This window comes from Gallinula chloropus (assembly GCF_964237585.1).
Source record: "Gallinula chloropus genome assembly, chromosome: 5".
NCBI lineage: Eukaryota > Metazoa > Chordata > Aves > Gruiformes > Rallidae > Gallinula > Gallinula chloropus.
Genome location: NC_140090.1, coordinates 44199879 through 44226087, shown reverse-complemented (window position 1 = coordinate 44226087; position 26209 = coordinate 44199879). Strand labels below are relative to the sequence as shown.

The 26209-nt window shown below is 44.0% G+C and overlaps 1 protein-coding gene across 2 annotated transcripts in view; it reads left to right on the top strand.

Annotated features, from left to right (window-relative positions):
- Window positions 1-16246: 16246 nt before the first annotated feature.
- The window catches only part of JMJD1C (jumonji domain containing 1C), a gene marked incomplete at its 5' end in the record, with an annotated part of 172384 nt that continues 162421 nt past the window's right edge, over window positions 16247-26209 (top strand). For both annotated transcript variants that reach the window (XM_084265400.1, XM_084265399.1), the window contains one exon: window positions 16247-16387. In XM_084265400.1, coding sequence (XP_084121526.1) covers window positions 16247-16387 — 141 coding nt within the window. The remainder of the gene's footprint in view (window positions 16388-26209) is intronic.

Here is a 26209-nt window from a genome sequence, read left to right as displayed (position 1 = left end):
AATCCATGGCCCTGCACAGCAGAGAGACAGGGCACAGTACAGCAATTAAATCCATGCCAAATACTTATTCCGACCTGGGGTGTCTTACTCATATGTCCATCTATTTTTAGGTAAGGAAGAGACTTACAGCTATCTCATTATAGCATATTTTTAAAGCTGACACCACCACCACTAACCCACCCCCCACCCCCCCCCCAACCCCCCCCCCAAGCCACTTAATATAGTTAAAAGTTGTTTCAAATAGTTTTAACAGTGTTTGGAAAATCACTTGTAAAGGTTACCTGCCCTCAATTTTCTTTGAGCTTTGGTAAAATATAATCTATGTGTACACAAACACTAATGTTTAGCTTTCACCGCCTTTACAGGTCAACAAACATTTTTCCTACTTTGCAGCTGTGAAAACAGCAATTGAACAACATTTAAGAAGATGCCAGCTGGTTTCTGACAGAGCTTTTGATGCTGACTGTGGGATTCAGTCCCCTGCACTAGGAGGATGAGCTCCCCTCCGAAGACAGCACCGCTTTCACACAGCTCCCAGAAATACATCTGTGTTAATCATGGTGCTGGGTTTTCCCTAACTTTGTTGTTCTGTGTGAACAGAATCTAAACGAGTCTCAAATACAGCACAGTCTGAAAAAAGGTACCGATTTCCTTGTTACGGAATCGTGCCAGGGATTTGTCATTTTGAAGCCATGGTATGGAGCAGTTTATTTGTTGAAACAACAGAATACAGGATGGGTGAAGAGGATTATTTCTTACACTACTCTAAGCTGACATGATTCCCATAACTGATTAGCAATGAATGTGATTGAAATTTACAGTTCATGCTACCTGCAGATATCTAACTCTTCGTGTACATATCCTATGCGGGAAGTGACAGCAGAGGTAGGCTGCCACCACCAAACAGCTTGGCAGTCCTACTGCCCCCATGGGATTTCGTCCCAGAGCAATCCTTGGGCACTACCACAGACATTGTATGAAATCCAAGCAGGTGAAGCTTTTGTGTGAAACTTTGGAGGTGCCACTTCTTACTCGCATGCATGTTCCCACTTCCCAGTGCAGCATCTCGCTGGGGAATGTGGCAAAACCAGTTGGTGTCTAACACAGCTGTGACTTAAGTGATTTTTTACAACACAAAGACAGCATGCAAAGAGGACATAAGCTTTTTTCAGAAATACATTTATGTGAAATATATTAACATTCCAAATCAGCAAAGTGAAGCATCTGAATTAATGGGGGAAAAAAACCCACAAATAAAAATGTTCTAAGTCTGTATTTCTGCCTTTTTTTTAACCTAGAAGGTTTAACCACTGTTTTTCTCACAACTTTATTACACACAGTCTGATGTTGCCTTTAAAGCTCTTGCTTCTATATTAATAAATAATATTCTTAGGTTTTGATTATTTTCTTCCCTTCTTCTTAGTACATACAAACGCAAAGCCTGAAATCTCAGGGAGAAACTCAACATTAAACTCATGGTTCGGGAGGTTTCTTCAAGTTTGATTCGTGTGGGATTTTGGTTGGGTTTTCTGTTTGTATTTTACTTTCAAGACCGTAACAATTTCAATTAATATGAAGTTTAAGCAGTATAAAAATTGGAGTTAAAAAAAAGGCATCTAACTTGGACGGTGCGATGACTGAACTGAACAGCAGAAGGAAATCTTTGTAAGGAGAGAAGTTAGCAAAGGCAAGAGCAGGCCCAGAGGGTTTTTTTCCCCCAAGAGTACAAAAGAACTAGGTCTAGTGCTCTTAATACAGTGAGCTATGGGTTAAGGAAAGCAGATAAGGCCAAGACAGAGCACTGAAAGAAATCCAGAACAGCCCTCCTGCCTATATAAAGCCAAAGCATTTTCATCACTCCAGCACTGGTCCGTTTTGAGTGCAACATACGAGAAAACAGCCAGGCAATTTGAGCAGAATCTGAATATTCTGATTAAAAGTATGAATATTATAGAGGTATCCTGCTTATTTTTTTGTGAAAAGAAAACCCACCGTGCTGTATAAAGGTTTATCATGTACCTCTTGGTTCTTTCTGTTTTTCTAAATGCTGGTTGCAACGGGTTAAATGGCTCCACGTCCTTGTTTCTTAGCAGAAACAAGAGCACCCCTTTGGATTTTTTTTCTTAAGGGAAACATGATAAGGCAATTCCTAAATTCCATCCTAAAGAGGAAGGGGAAAGTTCAGAAGAACAGCTCCATCCGAGACTTGCTCTCCTGGCAGCGGTCCTATGTCCATCCTACCTCATTGCTTCCATTTGGAGCTGAAGGGGGGTGAGACGCAGCCCTGCACAGGCAAGCAGCAGCAGTGGAGGAGCTGACTTCCAGAGCAGCCAGGGTACCTGAGAGACTCACAGAGCAGCAGTGCCCCAGCTATCGCCTCCCTACTCCTGTATTGATGAGCTATAGATAGAAAGGGGTTTGACATCTATTGCACATGGACCGACGAACAAAACTCTGTAGAGAAGTGTAACCGCACACTGGTGCATCTCAGTAGGACAGTCCAGTGGATAGATCTGTGTAGCTTGTTTTCTCCTGTTCCTAAGCAGAGTGGCGTTAAAGCTGTTAATTTGTTCTAAAGCTGCAGCTGAACGTTGCAGTAAATATATGCCTCTCATGAGAGCAAACCCATTTTAAGTGATGGGCTACACACACTCCTGTATCTGATGATCCACCCTCTCTGTAGGTTTTGAAATCTGTACACAGAGACACAGAGCAAAGCCAGATTATTCCTTCCTGTCTGGGTAGTATCATCATTTCAGCTATATTTCATCACTGCTTGCGGTGCATCACATTGAATAATTATAGCAATCTGGTGGAGATTTTTTTTTTCTTGAAAAAAGTTCTGCTTTTGATGTTTCTGATCACTACAGAAAGCTTATGCTATTTTATAGTCTGCTGACTAAACTCATATGCACACCAGATGCATTTTATCAGGGAACAATATTTGCCTTTTGAACTGGTTGATAGATTTTACTTAAAGCAAAGAGGAGATATACATTCTTCGGCAAAACTTAGAACCTTGTTCAGCACAATATCCATTTGCAGAAAGTCATAGCCTCCAGCTAAACGGTGCACCAGCCCATGGCCATCAGCCCATGATAGGGATGGAAAAAACCCTCTTAGAACCTGAAAGGACCAGAAATTTATCTACTGCATAACAAAACCAGGGTCAGCCCACCTCACTGGGGCAGATGTTCTGTCCTACCTGATCCTAAAGCCCTTCAGCAACAGATTGCATCACATTTTCTGGGCTATTTGTTTCATTATCCTCCCTGGAAGCTTCTCCTAGTACCAAAATTAAGCTGAGACAAAGGATACTCAGGACTTTTTAATCCCATCTCCCCCAAGCATGGAATAAAAATTGTTTCACTTCCTTTTGCAGCAACTTTACAATCCAAAGCTAGTACTTTAAGCTATTACATCTTCCTCTAAAGAAGCAATCCAAATTATTGAACCATTTTATGGCACATTTTCTAGACCCTTAGAACCCAAACCCACACACGCAGTACCAGAGGAGCCTAATCAGGACTGAGAAATGAAGGGCTACACGATACATTATCCAGCAAGTCAGGAGGCTGCCAGCAAAGCATATGGAGCTATCCTGTTTCCCTTTCCTTCCCGACCGCCCTTCCAGGGCAGCACAGCATGATCAGCTGGGAGAGCAGCTCAGCCCGACCCCTGCCATGACCCAGCATAACAATGCCTTCCTGCAGCCAAAAAATTAGTCTTCAGCCAGCTGACTTCATTATGCCTTCCTTCTTCAGCCCAAGACCCGTCTAGTCAAAGCTATTGACCAACAAATGCATTTAAGGAAGTGGCTTTATTACAGAATATCCTGATTTTTTTTATTTTTCTTTTTCTTGGAGCAACACTTTCTGTCCATTTCTCCCAAGAATTCTCCTCTCTCTGCATGCTCCCCTAAATTGGGGAAAAGGTCTCTTGTTATAGATGTTAAAACTGGAATGAGTAACAAATAATTTCAGCTGACTTAAAACCAAAACAGGAATCACTCGTTCATGTGTCATGTCAGATAACCTTTGTTTTCCAGAAGCGGTGCTGCCGACAAAGGATATTGATTTGAAGGCATCAGAAGATGGATTTTTCTTTTTAACTTTCATCAGTAAATTTTTTTCGTACACCAAACTGTGCACATGCTTTTAAACTTTCTATCTGCCTTCAGCTCCCAGTCATTGGTTCTTGCTATGCTCTAAGTGATAGATTAAAGAGCTCTTTCACACTCATTATCTCTCCACTAGGATTTGTGCATGCTTAAGTCACCTTTCAATCTCTTGACAAAATAAATGGCAAGCTTCTTTAGATGACTTTTTTTCCTAATCCCTAAATGCTTTATGGTAGATTTCTACCTCTTATCCCCAAATTTTCCCAGCACTTTCGTATACTGACATTGTAACTGGATTTTGAATGGCATAAGATAATATATTTGCCACCTACCTTTTGTTGTCATTAACAGAGGTAGCAAAAGTTATCCTTTTAGTCACTCTGTCATACAGGGTGCTCACATTCAGTTGTTTGTCTCCTCTGATCCAGACATCCTTCTTGTGTGCAGCTTCTCAATACGCTTGTATCCTCACTCCTGCAAGTGACACACGGATTCAGTGGCTCACATGGTATGGGCTGGCTGCCCTCCCTCCCCACCTCTGGTAAAGCCTCTTCGGCTTATCCTGGGGTCTGAAATCAAAGCGTAAGGTTTCTGTGATATATAGCACAATTGTATACACTGCAACGGGATTGTCAGTCTTTATATTGTATCCATCTTTCAGTGTACAAAGGAGACAACATTCACTTCCAACATGCAGTAAAGTACTGGCTTCTTCCTGTACAGAGTGACTACGCTCAGCACAAAAGAACTGCAAAGGATGTTTCTGTTTGCTTTCTTGTTTAGCATTGCTAAAGCTAGCAGATATGCACAGCACAAAGTATCTGTTGATCCACAGGTCCCATAGGCTTAATGGAAACCATTTGTTTCTGCCTCAGAAAAATCTTTCCCATCTTCTGTGGCAAGGAAGTCACCCTGCAGTCCTTTCCTCTGTTATTTTAAACCGTCATTACCAGCTATCAGAGTATGCTTCTATGTGGCCTTGTATCCTTAGAATGCAAGTGCAAGCTGTTGAAGACATTAGCAGTAATTGTGAAAGGCTTGAAGCCTCTCTGGGGAGCAGGGGGAGCTTGCACAGGAATTTCATGCACTGCTAGAAATCCCTACCAGACCGTGCTAGTCTGTGCTCGCTTTAGGAGGCAGCCCGAAGATGCGTCTCATACTAGGAACTCTGCCACCTTCTCTTTCCAAATAGCCTTTTAGTTCTTAGGAAAGTTGACTCTGAAATAAAATGGAGCACAGACAGTGTTTCAGCCTGTCTAGACATTCTGGATGCTGAATGTTTAATGTCCTGGTATAACATAGCTGGACTATAGCAGCGGAAAGTGATGAAGGCAGGAAAAACAATAGGCAGAACTTCTGGTTTAACAGGCATAAATACAGCACTGCTTTAGCTCCCTGAGTCTGCAGGAGGCTAGGGAACAATTATCTACATTATGTCAAGGAAGCTCCATCTAGACAAATCAAAACGTCTTCCCACAGAGGTTTACCCTTGTCTGCATAGCCTTGTGTCCCAGCAGTGGCTGTAAAGAACTCTAAGCTTTCAAAAACTGACCCTGAAAGTCACCATCCTACGAGTCAAAGGTGGGAAATGAGAGGTGGTTTGTTACAGCCCCCTTCCCCAACATATTCTTGGATGGGGTTCTTCAACATGCTCTTTTTTCAGTCCTCCCTCCCAAATTTGAAAAGCAGTTCACCAAGATATAAGAAACCAGAAATAGCACACAGGTGAAGAAAGAACAAACAAAACAAAAAGCCAAAATGCAACTCAAAACTCAGGAATCTCAGCAGCTGATCTCTGAAGTACTTAATACCACTGATTTCACAAATGATGGATGTTCAACTAGGAGGTCACCTTTATCGTTTTGAGTGTCTGTAAAGTTTACGTGGTTGACTCACTTGGTTCTCTGATACAAGTGCCCAAGTTCCATCAGCTTTGACCTACAAGTCTTGTATCTAATGCAAGTGCTGCAAGGAAGATATTAATATATTTCCTTTATTTCCCTGCAGCTGAGTTGCATCACAACTGTAACCACCACTGGATCTCTTGTAGCAATGACTTCAGTTTCGGTCGCACTGGCAGTTAACACAAAATGCATGCTTTCAGCCTCATCTTTATATAAAAAAGAAGTTCATTTAAACAAGATGAAACACAAGTGTTGAATTGCTGGAACATAACTTTGTCAGAGGGTTCAAAGCAGGCTAAGACCTAAGGAAACTGGAGTCAGTATGAGGCTCTGAGGTGGTGTTTATTATAACCACTTCCTTGAACTTCCATTTTGCCTTCTGCTGTTGGGAACTTCAGGAAAGTAAGTGGATTTGCATTACATCCAAGGGTATGAGAGTCCCAAATGACAGGTTTAATGAGAGCTGTTTGAAGCCTCTTCCTGCAAAGGGAAGGTCACTCTCCAGAACATGAGTGCAGACACACAGGCTGGACCTTGGACCTTGACCTTTCTGAATCATCTCAAATAGAGCTCTGTGCAGTCATCTAAAGTCTGCTGCGAGTAAATAACACTGCTGGGATTACAAAACCAGCAGAAATTACTTGCTGGCCTTTTCTGAAGTGCAGGTTACAAATGGTGCTTTTAGATACAGACCAGCTTGTGCTGGGGAAGTTCCTGTAGGGTGTAGGCTCTCCTTACAGTTACAATCACAACTCAGTGCTTTGTAGTTTGGGGTCATGTTTCTTTAGGTGTGGCCAAACAAGCCCCATTCCCATACAGTTACTGTTGTAACTCAGTAATACAGAACAAAGTTTTCTGGAAACAGTGTTTTCATTAAAAGAGATGACAGAGAGTGGGGGAAAAACATAGGGCTGAAACACCAAGAGTTATCTTCACTTGCTATTCTTCCCTTTGCTTCCCTTCAGCTACTTCTAATATTAGCACTAATAAGTACCTTGGCCTATTACTCTTAAAGCATGATCAGTATCTAAATATAAACCGGGTAGCACTGTACTCCATCCGGCACCATTAGGCTGGTAGATTTAAGACTTATTGGTGAGAGCAAGCCCACCTTCAGACCACTCACTGAAAGGGGGTAGGATCTCCTGCAGACCTGTGCACTTGGCATTCAGGTCAGCGTTTTACACGCAACCTGCTGTATGCAACTTGCTGAGTTTTCTTCAACAGGTGCTGTAGGAAAAGTGGCTTCTGAAGGTTACAGATCTTAAATGGTATGGGGCAGGACCAGATAGGGGCCTGTATGGAGAAAAGTTTGGGGAGACTAATTTCTTAGAACTGACAGAAACTTCAGTTCCAGAAGTCCTATGCAACAGTGAAATAATCACCCAAAGGAAAGCGATTCAGCACCAGTTACACTGGGAATAGCCACAGCAATGCAGGTACCTGCAGGTACTGAGTGAGGACTGAGCACATCTTTCTCCACTACCCCATCTGCTGAAGAGCCTTTTTCCCAACTCAGTCCTGTTTACAATCAGTTGATGCTTCAGCTGCAAAGCATGTGCTGTAAATTTTAGACCTTTACCTGTAGTTGAGAGAAGTAACTCGCTATTCTGTACACTAGAGCAGCTGATTTGTGCTTGGTTCCAGAGAGCCGATTTGCTGAAGGCAAAAGATCTGTCTGCTAGCTGTGGGAGCACAAGAGGCAACCTGAGAAGCAGTGAGGTTGCAGATACAGCAAGCAGGTAGCATTGCTGGGATGGAAACCCAAGGAAGATAGCTCAGGGAGGTGAATATGGGCAGAAAGAGGTGGATGGCTTTAGCACTACAAAATCAATAATGAGTCTATAATATAAACTTGGTGATAACCATGTTGTTATTACTATAAATAAGAGTGGTTCCTGGAATCTTTTTTGATGATGAGTAAAGAAGGAGTCAGCACGTGCTCAGTGGTGCACAGCAGAAGGACAAGAGACACCAAGTGAATTGAAATGCAAAGAGTCCCATTTAAAGACTTCTTCCGCTGTGATGTTGAACACTGGAACAGGTTGTTTAGAGAAACCATGAAGCCTCCAGCCTTGGAGATATTCAAAACTCGACTGAGCATGGCCCAGAGTAGCATGCTGTAGGTGGCCATGCCCTGTGCAGGGGGTCAGACTAGATGTTCTCCAGAGGTCCCTTCCAAACTCAACTAGTTCATGACTTTGAGACAGTCTCTTCATTAATCAAATGACGCAGCAACCACCAAACACAACCTTCTGCTTCTAATTCTAAGAAGATGAGCAAGTCCCTTCTCATCATTCTGTGTATGTAAGTCTGTGCCTTTTCACATTGTCATTATAAGGCATAATGTTTCATCACAGATGAAATTGCAGTAAGGGCAGACTTAAATCAATTCCCTTACCAGTACCAATTCTGAGTATAGCCTGAGCAAATGTGACAGACCCTGGACACTCCTAATGAGACCAGTAAATTAATTGAAGAAGTTACTGTCTCAGTAGAAAATTCGTGATAGTTTTAGTTGGGATAACAGTGCCAGGAAAAATAAGAAGCTCCTGATCAACATGGAGTCAGTAAGATCATTTGTTTACATCCTGTGCCACACAACAGTATGAAATATTAAGACAATTTTTACCAAAGAGGTAAATTTTGTTAAATAATAGCTGCTACCAAATTGAAGGACACAATTTACACTAATTTGTTTGTCTTTCCTGACACAGAAACTCAACAAGAGAGGCATCTGGAATACGAAGAAGAAACCTGTGTGTTGGTTTCAATCCAGTTTGGAGCCATTTTGCTGGCAGGAGGGGAGAAGAACTAGTGTCACACAAGCCCAGCAGTCAGAAAGTTTGTTAAAGGGTAGTTACCACCTGTGATATACCGAGAGAGAGAGAGAGAGCAAGAGAGGGAGAGAGCGAGAAAAGGAGAGAGAGAGATAGATATTAAAAACCCCCAAACTTTGAAGTGGCTGTTTGTGAGCTTTCCCCCACCTCAGGTTCAGAAAACCTCAGCTACCTATTTTTTCCCCAGACAAGGACATAGATGTAAGTAACATTGTCAAGTCACTTTTCCTACCTAGGGCATGGTTTAATGAGAGCTATTTCTCACCAAGGTTTTAGAGCTTTTCTAGACCCCAAAGCATCCCATTAGCTTTTTATTTGGTGTATTGTGTAGCAGCCTGCTAAGCCATTTCCTTACCTGAACCATCACCCATTTGAATTATGTCAGGATAAGTAACACCACCATCCAAGCAATTTCAGTCGGAAGCTGAAACAAGAGCCCCCAGTTCTGTTTGTAGTCATGGCCGCAGCACAGTTCACACAGAAACTGAAGGTTCAATGCCAGGAACCTACCTGGCTGACAGCACTGTTACAGGGATTTTTCTAAAGACATTTAAGAAGCTTTGAGATAAATATTGAGAAAAATATGTACAGATGATAAGACTTCTGCCTCCTAAATTAGACTTGTTAAAGGGGCTCACGGCACCCCACACAAGATAGACTGAAGTACTCAAAAGAGAAGGCTCCAGCCAGCTTGTTGCCTATTATCCCTTTTTTATCTTTACTATCTCCAGTGAGGAAAAGAGCCCTGATCTGGTACACAGTTAATTCAAAGAAGATCTATACATTTACCTCAGTGCTAAACATACCCTGTTCTTTTTATCTGTAACAGTATCTACTCATATAATGATCTACGTAGGTACCTTTCATCCAACACAGAAAGAATTTCTTCTGCAAGATTCTGGGAGACTGGAATACGTCTTTAACTTGAGATAAAAGTCTGCCATAGAATTAAGAACTGCCTTCACAGGGTTATTTGTGTTTCTAAGGATGTTTTATTTTTGTGGGTTGGTTTGGGTTTTTTTAAACTGTTGTCCCCCTGCTAATCTTAGAAACATACTGATTGTAGAAACACAGAGATAGCAACAGCCAAACATCTAGCATTAGATAAAACTAAATAAAAACACATGGGATAACCCACAAAGCTGGTGCTCTAGGAGCTTGCATGGGAGAAGCAAGCATTTCTATACACCTGGCTATACTGCTACCCAACAGTCTGCCAGCAGCAGGGCCCTTACAAGCCTTTATACAGCTTAGGAGGGAGAGGGAGGAAGTGCTACTGGAAGTTAAGGTTCTTGGGAAGGTGATTCATTTTTATGGATGATCGGTTTCAGGTTTTATGTGTGAGTGGTAGGGAGGGGAGTGTCCCTGTTGGCAGCAGCCTGGCAGAAGGCAGGCTTCTTCAGGAGGAGTATCAGTGCTGCTCAGGTTCTGGGAGTGCCCCATCTCTTCTGGAGTTTTCTTCTGTAGGCTGATCTGCTCAGCTAAATTATGATTTGTTGTCAGTTCTGGTACTTTCTTCTGGGTGTTACAGCACCTGTTGTCCTAGGAGGGTTCTGTAGGGGCTCACAGATGTGGAATCCTTCTCCACTGCGCCTGGAGTTCAGCCTGATTCCTGGGAAGTATCAGCACTGCAAGGTGGCATCTGCAGCTTACTGAACGGTAGATCTAATGTCACTAGGATGGCCGCAAAAGTGTTTTACTGCTGCAGCCTGCGTAGCATTCTTGGTCTCGATGCTTATACTGGATGACTATTAGCCAAGGAAATAGCATCTTCCATCTCCACCTTAAAGAAATTAAGAATATTTTTACCCAAACAAATTTCAAGAGTTTGTTTTAGACAGAGATGTTATCTGATAAGGCCACAGCAGGGCCTCAAGTTTCACCTGAAAAATTAAGCCTGTAGGTATTCAAGGAAAGGTAGAGACTGAACCTTGTTATCTCTATTTCCTGCCACCCATCTCCTGCCCTGCTTTTTGCCTCTATAGAGCCTCATCAGAAGGGAGAGGCGGGCTGTTGCTTACCAAGGTGCAGTGCTGCTCTAACAATGGTCTGCCCTCAGGCTGCCTTTAAGTACTGGGGCCATCCCCAGCTGGGAGGAGGTGCCCTAGGCAGAGGACTAGAGGTGAGGTCATCTCAGCCAGCCCTCGGGCAGAAGTCTCAGGATTCAGTCAGCAGAACCTGCCCCTGGCCTGAGCTGGCTGTTTTATACAGATCTGAGGTGGTTGTGAGGCTTGTTTTGCTGGCTCAAGTGTAAGGCAGTGGCAAGTGTTTGAGGGTGATGAGAAGGAAGAGGGCGGAAATGTGGGTGGATTAATATCTTAAGATGTCAGCAAGCTCCTGAGGAAGGGGATGTACTTAAGTACTGAAGGCCATGTTTATTTAATTTGTTCAGCCATCTTTTGGTGATACCTCATTAACTGCAACAGAAGGACATGTTGCAAGCAGAGCATGCTGTAAGCATTCATCTGTTCTAGGCTACAAATTGATGGTGAAGCATCACATAGAGGTTCAGTAGTGTTCCTGACTTGTCAGAGCTGATGGAGTGGCACCCTGTGAACTACAGTGTTTTCCAGTGCAGGTATGGCTGGAGTGATTTGCGAATGCAATAAAATTAAATCTTCCTCCTTTGTGTGCTGTGGCAGCTGCCAGGAGGGTATGGAGGAAGCCCTGAAGGCAATACCTGGGCATGGTGGGGTGCTGCATTCATCTGCAGTGGAAACATAGCAGTGTATCTGCAGCCTTTCTGCAAGTGAAGAAGCCAGGACACACAGAAACATCAGGAGTGGTCAGTCCCGGTGGAGCTGTGGCCGTAGACAGTGGTGCAAGTAATAGTACATTGGCATTCTGGGATATTAGTGGTAGAGCTGGGGAGGTAATCCTATGATGACTCACGCCTTCGCACCCCCAGGTGTTTAAAGCAGCCTTTGCAGCTGCATTAAATAGCTGTCCTTAAATGATCATATTTTCCCCACTAACCCTGTGCTCTCCTTAGTGCCTGAGGACTGCTTTGCTGCTCACAAGTGTGGCCTTTTTGAGGAGGGGATGTTTTGTTAGGCTGCATCGAGAAAGGCCCTTGGTCTCTATATGGAAGATAAGGTAAGGCTGTTGGAAATTGCAAGTTTGTTTTGTAGCAGAAATAGCTGATGTTTGAGGAAAAAATGGTTTTCTCTTGGCTGTGAGTTTTTGAGTTAGGTAACTTTTAAACCAAATGATGTGAGTTTCTATTAAATATAGATTCTTAATTTTCTGATGCTGAATGCTGGAAAACATTAAATGTGACTTTCCAAATTTTAGAGGTGTTGTGAATTCAGAGGAAACTGATGTATGCTGTATCCCAGGGAAAGGTAAAATAGGTATAAAAGTATATGGTGTGGAGTTTTAGGAAGAGCTAGGTCAATATTCATTCTGCTTAGGAACTGTGACAGTGACAAGTCATTTTACCTTCCTCTCTTGATTCTTCTTTCCTGCAAAGTGGAAATAACTAACGCTAAATGTAGTGTTTTTTTCTGTGTAGGGAAGGTGCAATTACTGCCAATATAGGCTGTGCTGCATTTCAACCTGAATGTTAGAAATAGCTCTCAGGGAAGATGTTAATTTTGCAGCTGACCAATGTGTATACTTTCAGGGAAGTAGCACTGAAAATATTGGGAGGAGTGGGGTGGGGAAATCTTTATTTAGTAATCTGTGTGAGTTAAAGGATGCTATTAATACACTATATGCCCAAGGGCCTTTCCAGGTGATGAAATGCTTGGCTGAAGTAGGGTGTATAGCCACGGAAGCCATTTGATGAAGGTATAAATGGCACCATCAATATTTTTTCAATTATAGCAAAAGATGGAAGGTGCAGTGATTTTTTTTAAATTGGGGATTTTTTTAAATTTTACTTTTCATACTTGAAGGGATAGGAAATAGAGTCTTGTTTCTCCCACCTTCCTATTCTCATATCTCTGTGGCAGGACCTGTTTGCCTCTTTCAGGTGGGCTCAAGTGGTTAACATTGGCCCAATGTGCCATTTGGGTGAGAGGATGGACCCAGCAGGTCCTATCTAGTGTCAGTGGTGTTTTTCTTCTGCTAGCATGGCTGAACCTTTTTTACTTCGTCTGTAAATCTCAGCGACTGAATTGATCAGTCATTTTATTTAGTACCAGAGCTGCCCAGGGACCACCATGCAGGAGTGCAGTACAGAATCCACCTGCAGATGTTTCCCAAGAAGAGCCCTCCTCCCCTGGGGCTCAGCCTGGAATTGTTTTGTTTTGGTTTTGTTTCTTTGTGTTGTGCGTTCATTTTCTGGACTTCTCCAGCCTGGAAATGTCAGCGCTGTTTTGGTTCTGCTCATAGGCACCTGGCTCTGAGCATTGCTCCTGAGCTCCAAGAGGACAATTGCTCAGGCTAGTCTGCCTTGGAGTAACCCATGAGAAGAGGGTTTCCCTATGCCCCTTTCTTTAGCAGCTGCATCAATTCGTACTATCCCTAACCTTTACAATCCTGTGAATGTTGGTGCTTTGAGTTTTCAGTTTGAGTATTGCATGGTAACTGTCAAGGAAACGGAGGAGGCCTTGCTTTGAAAAGGGAATGAATGTCTTGGTTTGATATCTGCAGAGGCTTCTGAGAAAGGAAGAACTCCTACTGAAGTGTGGTAGAGCACAGACTATCTAAAAGCTAGTCTCTGCGCTATCTTCAGGCCACCACACTGTTACTTTGTTATGTTGCAGCTGGAGGCTCTGAGTTGACTTATTGACATCCTGAGCATTTAGTACTCTCCCAGTTCCTGGCACTTTGCAGAGAAATAAGGAAGGAAGGAGGAGGCAGATAAGAAATGGGTAAGTGAAAAGGGGAAAACAAAAAAGTTGCTGAAGGTAGAAAATGTGTTGGGTAACTTGGAGGTCTCCTGTATGCTGCTCCACCTGAACGTAGCCATTTTGACCTTCTTATGTCATACATGGGTAACAAAAGCTGTTCAAAGCTGACTAACTGCTTGTAAGAGAGAGAAGAGCTGAGACACGGGGTGACTGGGGAGCAGAGCTACCCTACTGATATGCCAAGGCTCTCCCTCAACAGTGAAAAGCTGTTCAAGAGCAGTGGTGGGGTGGGAGATGGGCAACTGTCCTGCCTCTCTCCCTGGGGATCCGGGAGCTGACCACTGCCCATAGGGAACTTATGCCTCAACACTCATGTTGGTTCAGCTTACTGGTATCTTCAGGTCATAGCTATAAAATGATAGAGCATTGAACAGTAAGTCTTTGGTGAATTCCAACATACACCAGAACGTCATTTTGGTGTCAGCACTCTGTGATACCAATTTTTGGAATATAAAATTCTAAGTGCTTAATGTTTTGGTATTCTATGATAGATTAATTAGTTCAGTCTATTAGAATCATGAAAGTTGAGGTTTTGGGGGGTAAACTTTATGTTTTGTTGCATGCTAATGTAATCTAATTAAGTGTATAATTCAGTAATAATAACAAATTACTCTCTGGCTAAACAAGAGGGAATCTAGTAAAACCATAAAGAGCTTTGATATGATTAATATTTATTTAGCTGTCCTTGTAACTTCTTTTGATGCCCCTTGTGAATAACTGCCCTGTAATTACATATTTTTCTTGCTCACTCTGTGAAACTGCGGAGGCTTTGGTGTGTGGGTTTGGGTTTTTCTGTTTGTCTGTTGGATGTAGTGTTACCTTGTGATGTGGATGATGATCTTCTTTTGCTGAAATACACTGTGATTTCTTCTACAGCTTCCAAGGAGCACTCCTCCACACATCCCTAGTCTTCTGCCAATGGGATGCCAGGCAGCTATAGGTTTATATAAAAGTTACAACTCCCAAGTTAGTCTAATGCTGTGAACAATCTTGTGATGGTGAATGATGGATCGATTTTTGGGTTTTTTTCTTTCTGTTAATTAACTTCTCTTGCACCCACAGTTACTTGTTCCTCTGAAATATACGGGAATGTGCTAAGCTGACACTCTTGATTTATTGCTTTTTACCTCATAATCTATTTTTCAGAAGTGCACTATTCAAATTTGCTTTCTAGTGCTAGATGAGAGATCATTAACCCGCTCTCTTGAGAGTGAGCATACCGGTAAAGAAAGGCAGAAGTTCACGAAAACCACACTTCTAGATAACGTGAATGAAAAACTGCTTAAAACGCCAACACGGAGGTATTACGGCACGCCTACAGGCTTTGTAGGAGGGAAAAAAAAAACCCCAATAAACTGGTAGCAACTGCTACAGAACGTGGCTTTGTTCCACGTTACAACCCAAACTCTGGGTTGGAGCATGTCTGAGTCTGAGCCACCCGCTCCCATCTCTAGTGCTTGCTTGCGTTCGGTGGTATCAAGAGATACCTTCTCGGTCCCAAGCAGTGCGTCTGTAGAAGCTGACAACGAAGGAAGCAAACGTTGTATTCCCATAGAGCTCCGGGGTTGCGTTTGCAGTATGGAAAGAGGGATGGCTGTCTTTGTTTTGCTAATGCGAAGCAAAGTTTGAGGTGAAGGCAATGTCCATGGCAGCTCCCGTCCGAACTCCCCCAACCTGGGGAGGGCCGCGGCCATCGCTATCCCGGTGCCAGGCTCCTGGAGCGGCCCCGGGGCCGAGAGACACCATAGACGGGACGTGGGAGAGGCCACCCCGAGGGCAGGGGAGCAGCCGCTTCTGTAGGCGGGGGGTAGAGGCCTCTCAGAAGCCGGGACTGAGTTCCCGCCGTGGGGCCGGAGTTCGGAGCGGGGCTGCCGGGTTCCCGGGCGCCGGTCACCGCGGAGCTGCTTCCCCGACGGGTGTCCGGGGCTCTTCCCGTGTCTCCCCCAGACGGTGAGAGGGGCCCGGCCCCGTCTGGCGGGGCGGACAGGAGCCGCCTGGCCGGCAGGTGAGGAGACGGGCAGGCGGCGACCCCCGAGACACACAGTCGTTCAGCGGCCCCGGCCCGCCCCTGGGGACCCCAGCCCCTCCCGCCGGCGGGGGCGGGAGGAACCCCAGCGGGATCCCGGTGCCGCTTCAGCCGGACTCTTTGCCGCGCGGCGGCGGCTGTGGTGGCGGATCGCCCCCTCCCCGCGCGCTGCTTGGCGGAGGGAGACGGCGCGTGGTGCCGGTCTCCATGGCAGTGGGCTGCGTGGGCGGAGTGGTCGGGGCTGCAGCGCGGCGGTGAGCGAGCACGCGAGGGAGGGAGGGAGCGCGCGCCCCCAGCCCTCCCCCGCCCCTTGGTGTTTGTGTCAGGCTGCTGGCGGCAGCGGCGGAGCGGCCCCGGCCCGGCCGAGGGGCGCCGACTCAGCCCGCCGCTGAGGCCAAGAGCCCCGCTCCTGCCCCCGCTCCGCGCCGCTCCCGCCATGGGCGGCTCGTAGAGGAGCGGGGCTCGGCGGCTGGTGCGGTGCCTGTGCGGCGGCGGCCATGGCGGTGGAGACGCGGCCGGAGCTGGTGGGGAAGCGGTTCCTGTGCGTCGGCGGTGAGGAGCCGCCGGAGAGTGGGCGCTGGCGGGCCGGGATCATCCGCGCCGTCTCCCAGCGGGACTCCCACAGCCCGGACCTGGCGGTAAGAGCCGCGTCCCGGGCCGGGGTGGGGGAAGGGGGACTGCGGCGGGGCCTGCGGCGGCGGGGGGCAGCGGGGCGCCCCGAGCGGGCCCGGCGTGACACAGCCCTTCGCCTGGGGAGGCGGCGGGTGCGGCGCGGGGAGAGGTGGGGAAGTGCGTGTCAGCGCCCGGGCGGCGGGGCCGGCTGACGTGGAGCCCGCACCGCCGCCGGGGGTCGAGGCCGGGCCGAGGCGCGTTTCCCCGCGGCGAAGTGGGGGGGGAACCTGAGGCGGCGGCCCCCTGCCCGCCTCTGGCGCGGCCGCGGCTCCCGGCCGTGCAGCCGCCGGCTGAGACGGTGGGAGAGGGCCAATACCTGGCCCGGCCGGCGAGGGGAAAGCGGTCCGCTCCCGGAGCGGCGCAGCTCGGGCTGGGGGCGGCTGCGCCTGTTCCAGGGAAACGCAGAAACTGTCGTCATGTAGCGCTGACCGGCGGGGGTCTAACGTACCGGACCGCGGTAGCGAGCGCTGTTATTAAAAGAATGTCATTGTTTCCCTTCCTTTTATGTCCCCTGTCAGTGTTTTCCTAAGGGGTGTAGGAATGTGCGTGGAGGCTGTAGCGAAGGAGCCAGGATATGCTCTGTTGTGCTCAGGCAGGCTCTCGCGGGGGAGGGAGGGTGAGGGGGCGGGGGGGGGACCCGACCGGGAGGATTTCCTTGGGTTAGTAGCGTTCTGAATGCGTGATCAGGAAAAATGGAATTTTATTGCGCTCCTGGGGGCTCGCTGGTTATTTCGCGTGTGAATTCTGGTGGCCCGATCGAGCCTCTCAGCGTGTTGCTCGTGGTTGCCTCTTACCGCGTTCTTACGGCATTTGGTGCTCCCGAAAGCACGTTTTAGAAATATCACGGCTATGTAAATGGGCATTACGTAGGCTGAAGGAAAAAAAGGAATCACCGAGCTGCGCTGGGCAGTCTATATTGCTTTTAGTAAGCGGGAGGCGTTCGCAGCCAAACGCGGTTTCGGGGTGGAATGCTGCTTTTTTAACAAACTCGTCAGGCAAACAATTGCCTGCTTTGAAGAGATTATTGGTCTCCTGGTGCGAGAAGTGTGATTCACAGAAATTTAGAATTCTTACTTACATGTGTCCCGGGCTTTGAGCTTGATTTTAGAAGCAGAATGTATGCGACATTAGAAATGCTACTTTTACTATATTGCGGGTTGTGTGTGAGTTGTGTGTGTGTCCACAGGCTCTCTAGTATAATTTAAGTAGTGTGTTTTTCATGCCCTTCTTTCTGAAACGGCCTGCCTTTTCAACCTTCGGTTGTATGTGAGAATTGTCTAGAATGCTTTATTTTTAGAACCTATTTTGGATGTTCTTCTTGCAGGGTAGTATTCTTTAGAATCTATATATAATTATGGAAACACTGAGTAACGTTTAGGGAGATGTGTTTACTAACATTTACAAGTCAGAACCGTAATTTGTAAACTCCAGGGGCAGAGCTGACGCAGAGGGAGAGAAAGAGTGCTAAATCGATGCTTTCCAGAGGTGGTATCTTTCTTGGTAAATGGATAATGTGTGCTGCCTGTTGTAAGTACTTGCTCCTCTTATTAACTTTACGTGAGTACGTTTCTCTTCAGATGCTCTTGCGTTACAGTTCTTGGTTATTTAAGGAAGGACTGTCCTGTTATGGCTGGGCTTGTGAGGCAGGATGACTAAGGGTATGCCTGTGTGTCGTAGTGAAGCACCATTTGGATAGGTGTAAACTACCTGAGAAGCAGGGTGGACACTCTGGCCTGTGCTTCAGCCTGGGTGCAGTGCTGACATGGACGTACTCTTTCTGGTGTTCAGGCGAGCTGTGCAGCATTGTGTTACGCCCTGTAGCTAGATACTCCTAGTCACCAAGGAGTGCTGGAAGCTTGGGAAGGTTTTGGAAATACTGTCTAGGTCTAACGACTCTGAGACTAGTATTTAGCTACTGGAGCATTGTTGTCCCCTCCGAGGGCAATGTTTGGTCTTCGTGTTACCTGTTCTATGTCCTCAAGGCACGAACAGATATAAATCACAAGGGGAGCCAGTAGGGGAAGAAAGGATAAGGTTTCTGTTAGTGTAGCAACAGGTAGTTTGTGTGGGTTAGACTCTCCTTTTGCATTTGTCATTAACGTTAACCTCTCATCAGTTGATATTTACTAACATGAGTATCCTTTTTCGCTGTGGCTAGTGAAGGACAAGGGCATTTTTCTGTTAGCCCTGGTTCTGCACTATTACGTCTTATCCTAGACAGAGCGAGTGCTGCTCTTATTCTTCCGTGGCTTTTGTTTTGAGATGGCCATCCCTATGAATAGATCCAGACCCTTCTGCTACTTGTCAGTGGAGTGAAATGGTAATTCTTGTTGACGCTTTCATTGCTACTCACAGGCTGCAGCTTAAGAATTGACTTTTTGTCAATGTTGTGTGTTCCTGGTTCTTCTGAGGGGATGGACTTGCAGCAAAACAGAAGATGCCCAAGTCCCCAGGACGGGAGGAGGGGAGCAGTGGGTATTTTCATATTTTCATTCTGTGAAAGCTGATGTCTGAGTGGGACAGGAGAGCCCTCCTCCCCAAAAAACATTAGGGCAAGGTGGTGGTGGCATTTTGTGTGGTAGTCCTGAAAGTGAAGAGGAAGTCTCCAGCTGGCCAGCCAGCATGCACTGAGCTTCAAACCAGCTACAGCATATGCTGCCTCTTTTTTAGGACCATATAGCGATAGGTAGGTGATGGGGGATGGAGCTGATGGTATGTGAAGGTGGGTTTAAGGGCACCAGAAAGGCTCCGAGCATGAACAAAATCCTGGGACCAAGCATGAGTGTTTAGATGTAGACAAATGGAGAGTTCTATGATGTGAAGGATCTCAGGGAGACATGGGCAAACGTAGAGGGAACTGACATAATTAATGTTTAAGTGACAACAGGCTGGTAGGAGCAAATCCACAGGAAACTGAGCTTCATTAGTTCTGCTGTAAACAGAACTGCTCATTAAACCAGGAATGCCAGACCTGAAGGCTGGACTAGCTGCTCTTCACTGGTGATGAAGCAAACGAAGACTCCAGTTCTCTTATGCTGCTAAGTTTGTTTCATGATTATGGTTTCATAATGAAATTAATGAAAAATGTTGGAGTTGATATTACTGTCCTGGCAAGAAAATGAAGAAAATAACTCAGTTGTCCAGTTCTTCCCAATATATATCTCTCTTTCTCCATGAAAGAATGTTTAATGACTCTTGCCTTACACTTTTCATGACTGCAACATAGCTGATACATAGTTTTTCCTAAAAATTTGTTTGTTTGTGGTTGTTAGGTGTTTGGTTTTTTTTTTTTTTTTTTTAACAAATATAACAGTATCCAAGTGTCCTTTTTCTTTGACTTCTTCGTGGAGGTTTTGCTTTCCTCAGCTTTCCTATTAATTTACGCTAGTGGTGAGTAGTTGAGAACAAATGGCGTTGGTTGTGAATGCTGCTGGTCTTCTGTGAGATGATTGCTCTTGCCATTACATGCAGACCCCTCTTGCCAGGGTTTGGAACCCATGCCTCTTTTAGTCAGCCTGTAATGTTTAAAAATGCCTGCTATACAGGTAAAATGTGTACAATTTATGCAGTTTAATTTAGGAGGTTTCTTGCTGATTGTTGTGGTTTGAGTCACAGCTTGATAGTTAGACCTCTTGATCTTTAATTCCTGAACATTCTTATTGCACAGAAAGCATTTATTTAAAACCAAAAAGTTTATATACATATGTGTGTTTCACTAGTCTTTGAGAGAATCCTTAACTATTTTTCTGCTTAAGTAACAGTGGGTATTACTAGAGTAATCTGGGAACTCTACTTTTCCTTACTGCTGACTGCCTGGAAGAGCCTGCATGCTGCTCTGATTGTAGTGGTAACTGTGGGCAAAAAAGAAAGAAGCTACCAAGAGGAAAGAGGTGGAGTCTCACCACCATACAATCTCCCTGGTCTTTGTTGTTCTGTAAGAATTGCTTGCTGGGCCACAGTTGCAAAATGCCTGTGTGATCACTACCAAGAAGAATTGGCATGGTGATGGCAGAAGTGCTTTCCTATATTGTGCTTAAAAAGTAATTATTCAGAGGAGTAAATTTTAAAAAATGTAAATCAAATTATTAAAATCCCTTTTCTAACTGGAAGTGCTCCAGAGTTCAGTGACTTTTCATGTTCCTACAGTTGTATATTGAATATAGTCACATACTCAGCTGTATATTTTCTCCACGTGAAAGAAAATGGAAATAAGCTTTTAAACACACAATGTGCAAACCCTTAATAAAAAAGTATGGTTGTTAGTTGCAGTAATTTGTAGCTGCATATTTATTGATGCATGAGTTCTGCTGCCGTGATGTCCGTGGATTGGAATACAAAATCAAGAACTCAGTACTTTGTTAGTCTCTAACGAACATTTAGTATTTGTGCATAGGGAAATGCATAGTGGCCATAAATCACCATGTTAGATACCCTTCCTGAAAACCTTACATATATTAGTGGTATTTTGAAGTAGTTGCTTGATTTTTATTTACAGTAAAATTAGTAAGATAGTGGGGTTATAATGTATTCATAGTTTTTGTAAATTCTGCTTAGTACCTCACCCTTAGTAATTTGTAGCTGTTAAAAATTCACTGTCTGGTAGAACCATTTGAAGAGAACAGCGGTAGGCTTTGTGTGTCTGCTTTAACTGAATTTGCCCTTGCTTAACAGCAAAATGGAAGTTCATGGAATGTTATGGCATCTTACCAGTACTGTGTTAGAGGTAACATGAAAACAATTTGAAATAATTCCTGATAATGTGAAAATAAAAGATATTTTGGAGGAGTGCTCTATACAGTTTCTTGATAACAAATAAAGTGACGTTTGCCTTTGCTTGTAATTGTTTTCATCTTCCTCCTCCTACATTCCCAAACATTCTGAATGTGGTATGATTTTGTCATACAGCACAGAATTGCACTTCTGTAGGTTACGTTTGTGTAGTGATTTTTAGCACGGTGGTGTTTTCACTGCCCTGTGTTTTCCTTTCCCTAAACTAGTATTTAAGGAGAAGCTGAGTCTATTAATTGTTTGAACACATTTGAGCTGATCTGTTTAGAAGTGAAATAGATTTTTTCCATTCCTTATTTCAGAAGTGCATGCTCTGCAGCTTTTCCTTGTTAATCCTCAAATAAGCTGTAAGGCGCGGAAATATGCTTTAAACTAGTTGTGTGTAGCTTGTTGGTGGTTAATGGAATTGAAAAGTATGACATATTTTTGTACTAGCATCTGGATTAAAAACAAAGAGCAAGTTCTTGGTGAGAAGCCCATCATGTTATTTACTCCAGCTGTTGGAGATGATGCTAAAAACATGCCAGACTTTATTATGTCACTGCTACCTCCTGATTCAGACAAGGACTCTTGTTGTGGGATATGTTTTGTGTATGTTCTGAAGTTGGTTTCAGAGGAGTGAGAGAAGCTTGAAGGGCAACAGGCGTTTAGACGTTTTCTAGTTGTTTCCACTGCTCTCTTTCAGTGTTGAAGCCAACAAGAGTCTTGTAAGTTTTGGTGAGTATCAGCTGGGTAATCTTTCCTTGGCTCAGCAGTAAAGAAAACTTCCTATTCCCTTTTCATATTTCTAATGAGGTTGGCCATCCATGCCTGTGAATGTCATCTCATCTGTCTTCCAGAGTTAGTTCAGTTTATGTTCAGGAAGGAGTGTCTCTTTCATAGACCAAAAGATCAAAAGCAAGAGTGTTCCTGTGGAATTGACTACAAGGATTCACTGCTTTATACTCTGTCCTTCCCTCCTTTTTGCTTTTGTACTAATAGAAACCTGAATGTGTTGTAGATCAAGGAGAAAATACTGCTTACACTGATGGATTTTGAGGAAGATTTGTTTGAATGTCAAGACTGCAAACGTATTTTAGGTGTTCCAAACTAGGGATTGGCCAGTTCATTAATTTGCTGCATAGTTGGAAAGTATGGAGCAGTGAATAAAATATAGAAAAAGAAGGTTTGCGCCTATACCTAAATCTTTTGGGAAGCTTTAAGGAAGATGTATAACGTATTTTCTTTAAAAAGCATTCACTTTTGCCTTTTAGATGCCATGCCAACAAATAATGTATTACTCCACATTTGCATTACATGAATTTTTTTTTTCTCATTCTAGAACTTTCTGTGACACTTTGGAGTTGTCTCAAAACCAAGAAATAGCCATCTTAAAGTGTTTTGAAGAATGAACAGTCATTTTGTAAGAAGCTATTCTTTGTGTGCACGCACCAAGGTCTCAAAACCTGCTTGAGAACAGCAGAACTTCCTTTAATGTCAGATGGAGTGAAGTTTTAAAATGGTACTTTGAAAATTTGGCTAAAAATAAGCTCAACCTTCTTCTGATCCTACTGTCAGTGAATAGTAGAAACCTTTAGTTTCATCAGTGATCTTGCATCTCTGCTGGGATCAGACATGACCTTGTCTTTCAGCAGGACTCAGTAAGCTGCTTCTGCTTTTGCGGGGAAAAAAGGAAGTATTGATCATCTGAGAGGCAACACCTGATGTTGGCAACAAGGTTTTTTCTGGGAGGAGACATGGCTGTGATGTGCTGTTGCAGCACTTTGGGCACGGACATCCAGTGTTGCTGCAGGGGTGGTTGCTGTCCTAGCCTTACCGGGTAGCGACTGAGTCCTGCTCTGCTTGCAACCAGCTTGTTCTTTGAAGCTGATGGAGTATTCTTAGCTAATCGAGTGCTGTGTTGCTTCATTATATTGATTCCTCTGGGAAGTTACTGTTGTTAATTGATGGTATTCTCATGTACCACTAACATATTAGTGGTACGTTCAAGTGAGATCTGGGGAACCAGAAGAACCTCAAGGATTTTTGCTGTATTTTGCTTTCTGGTTGTTTTCTTAAAAATATTTTCATTGATTTTTGTAAATAATTTTACTTTAAACAGCTGTTACTGTTTTTCAGAATTAAGTGGAATGGAGCAACTTGATGTGCTCATGAGGAAGCTGCTGCCCATGTATGGATAGAAACAGGGTTTAAGCTAGTTCAGGTACTGTGTTCAGCGCTTCACTGGTGTCAAAGATGCAGGGAAAGCCTGAAGGTTTTTAGCTTGACCCTCCTATGGCAATATTTTTACAAGTTGTGGAGACTGTGGTTCCACAGTCGTTTCTCTTGGTGGCACTGCTGGCTTAATTTTTTTAACCCTGAGCAGTTTCCTGATCGGTTGATCATATGGCACTCCAAGCAGTTGTGCTGAGGAGGTGGAATGGGATGGGATCGATCGGAGGCAAATGACTGAGGGTAGGAGCAGCTCAAGTTAGCACTATTTCTGGGAGAAATGTCTCTGGACCATGGCCTGAATAAGGTAGTTGAAAACCAGCTTAAATGTCTTTGTGAGCGTTGCTGTAACTAGAAACTGTGTCCTAACCTACTCAGCTGTAATCAGGGATTTTGTACTGCAAGTTGAATAAACAGACATTTATCCACTGGGTATGAATAATCAATTCTTTCACTTCGAATAAGGAAATGTATGGTCAAAATAACACATAACGTGATCATTTGGCTCTTTACTTATTTGCAAAGACAAGTTTTGGAAGAAAAAAATGTGAAATGGAGTGCTTTGAGGGAAACTGAACCATCTGTATGTCAAAACGGATGCAACTCTGATGCCTCCATAAAATGTCGCACATAATATTTCTGCATAAATACAGTGATGTTTGTGAGCATTCGTTCAGCGCTGTAATTAATGTAGATGTTGAAATGACTGCAGTTAGGCTTCACTGCAAGTCACTTGCTGCTGTGTCTGACAACTCAAGCAGACACTGCTTGCTTAGTAGTTAAGATGACTCACTGGGGTTTTACTTTTTGCTAAGGCAACAAGGCTTCTTAATGAAAAGATGGTTTAAAATCTGGAGTATGGTTGCGCTGTGAAAGAACGAGCATTTGGTGAGTGGGCCAAGTCAAACCTCTTCAGTCCTGTGTGTCTGGCTAGAGGAGGGACTAGAAAGCTGTATTTTGGAGGAGTGTTGGCAGAGACTGCTCATTATCAAACAGTACTCCAGCTTCTTATTTCCTTATTTATTTGCTCTTCTTGCTGCTTCTCTTTCCGGAAACACAGAATATAGATTTAGTACCTTTCAAAAACAAACAGAACCACCAAAAAGCTGATATCAACCAATAAAATCGTTCCAGTGTCATAGGAAATACTTGCTTCAAATTGGTCAATTAGGATGGAAGATCTTGCAGAGTGAGAGGAAATTAGTAGTAAAGCCTTAGACTGGAGTTTACCATCAATCCGTAGTTTTTCTTGCATCCTAATGCTTCCTAAAGCAAAAATTGAAAGACTTTAATTGTGCAGCCTTGCTCATCATCAGAGACAGGAGCAAATGCTTGCAAGGAAGGCACGATGCGAGAAGCTTTTAGGGGTTAATGGCTTTTGGGCTACAGACCCACAGTGACATTGAATGAATTGGGAGTTAACCGTGGTCTTAGTGCCAGTGTTTGTCCAAGTTACAGAGGCTGGTGTGCTTGAAGACCAAATGTGAATGAGGTACTGTGGTCTTAGGAGCTGCTGTGTGATATTTAGCTATCCTAACACCACCATTCTGGCACGTGGCTACACCTCTGCAGTGTTTCCTCGGGGGATTGAGAGCTCAGGGAGCTCATTCTGCAGAGGGCTTTGGGGTTTGTAGCCCTGGCTGGATTTTTCCTGAATGAATTTGTAGGAAACCTTTTTGAGTCCCTGTGAACTTTTCAACATCCTGTGGCAAAGAGAGGTAAGGCTTTAAGTCGGGATTGCTTGCTGGGGTTTCAGGTGTGCTTTGGTCTCTCTGTTGTAAGGTACAAGCCAATAGTCACCCCTTGTTTGTCATTTAGATGCCGCTTGTGGTTTTTATTAGTGCTGCTGTACTGCTGTACTGCTTCATAGTCTCTCTCTCTTCATAGTCACTCTCTTGGAGTGTATAGACGTGGCAGTTTTCCTTTACTATTTCTTAACCCAAGAGGCTTGGAGGTACCTGTTCTGTCTGTCAATCCCTACCAACGCTGTCCAAAGAAATATCTCTTTGAACCAGATCATTCCAAAGACTGTGCAGTCTGTTTGCGTATCCTAAATGGCTCTCTACACTGACATGGGTATCTTCGCATTATTTCCTTTCTGCAGGTTGTTGGGAATAGATTTGATTTAATACTGTCCAGTTGAGGTTGTTTTGTTGTCTTTTTTTCTTTTTTAAACATTTGTCTCCATCAGAGTATATTGATGATTCTTTTTTATATGCCATGATAATCAAATTGTCTATTACAGGTCCATTTGCACTTGATCAAATCTCAGTGATGATCTATTTAATAAGTTAAATGGTGAGTGAAGTTCTTCATGAAAAAAAAAAAAACGCAGGGGGTGGTAATGAAAGGGTTCTTGCTTGCTAACTGTTATTAATCCAGGTGAGGTGTCCTATATACATACAATTCTTCTGTATACTGTCATATTCTAACATTTTTATGTGGGTCAGAATGTGATGTGACCGTTTTTAGACAATATCATGACCACTTCTTAATTTGATGGGTAACTTTTCAGTATAATGGGGTACTTGCTGCCTCTTGCACCATCTTTTAAATGAGTTAATAATTTTTTGACTCATTAACAGAAATTTCAGTATCTTTGTATAAGCTTGTTTGTTACTTTGTAGCATATTTTTCCTTTAGAAATTTGTAGTCTGGATTAAGTAGTACATTTTGTTACCTATAGTCTGGTACAAAATTTCAATTTAGGCCTAAGACTACATAAAGTTAAAAATCTCATTTGATACATTATTCATTGACTAACTTACTTTGTAATTCCATCAGATGGT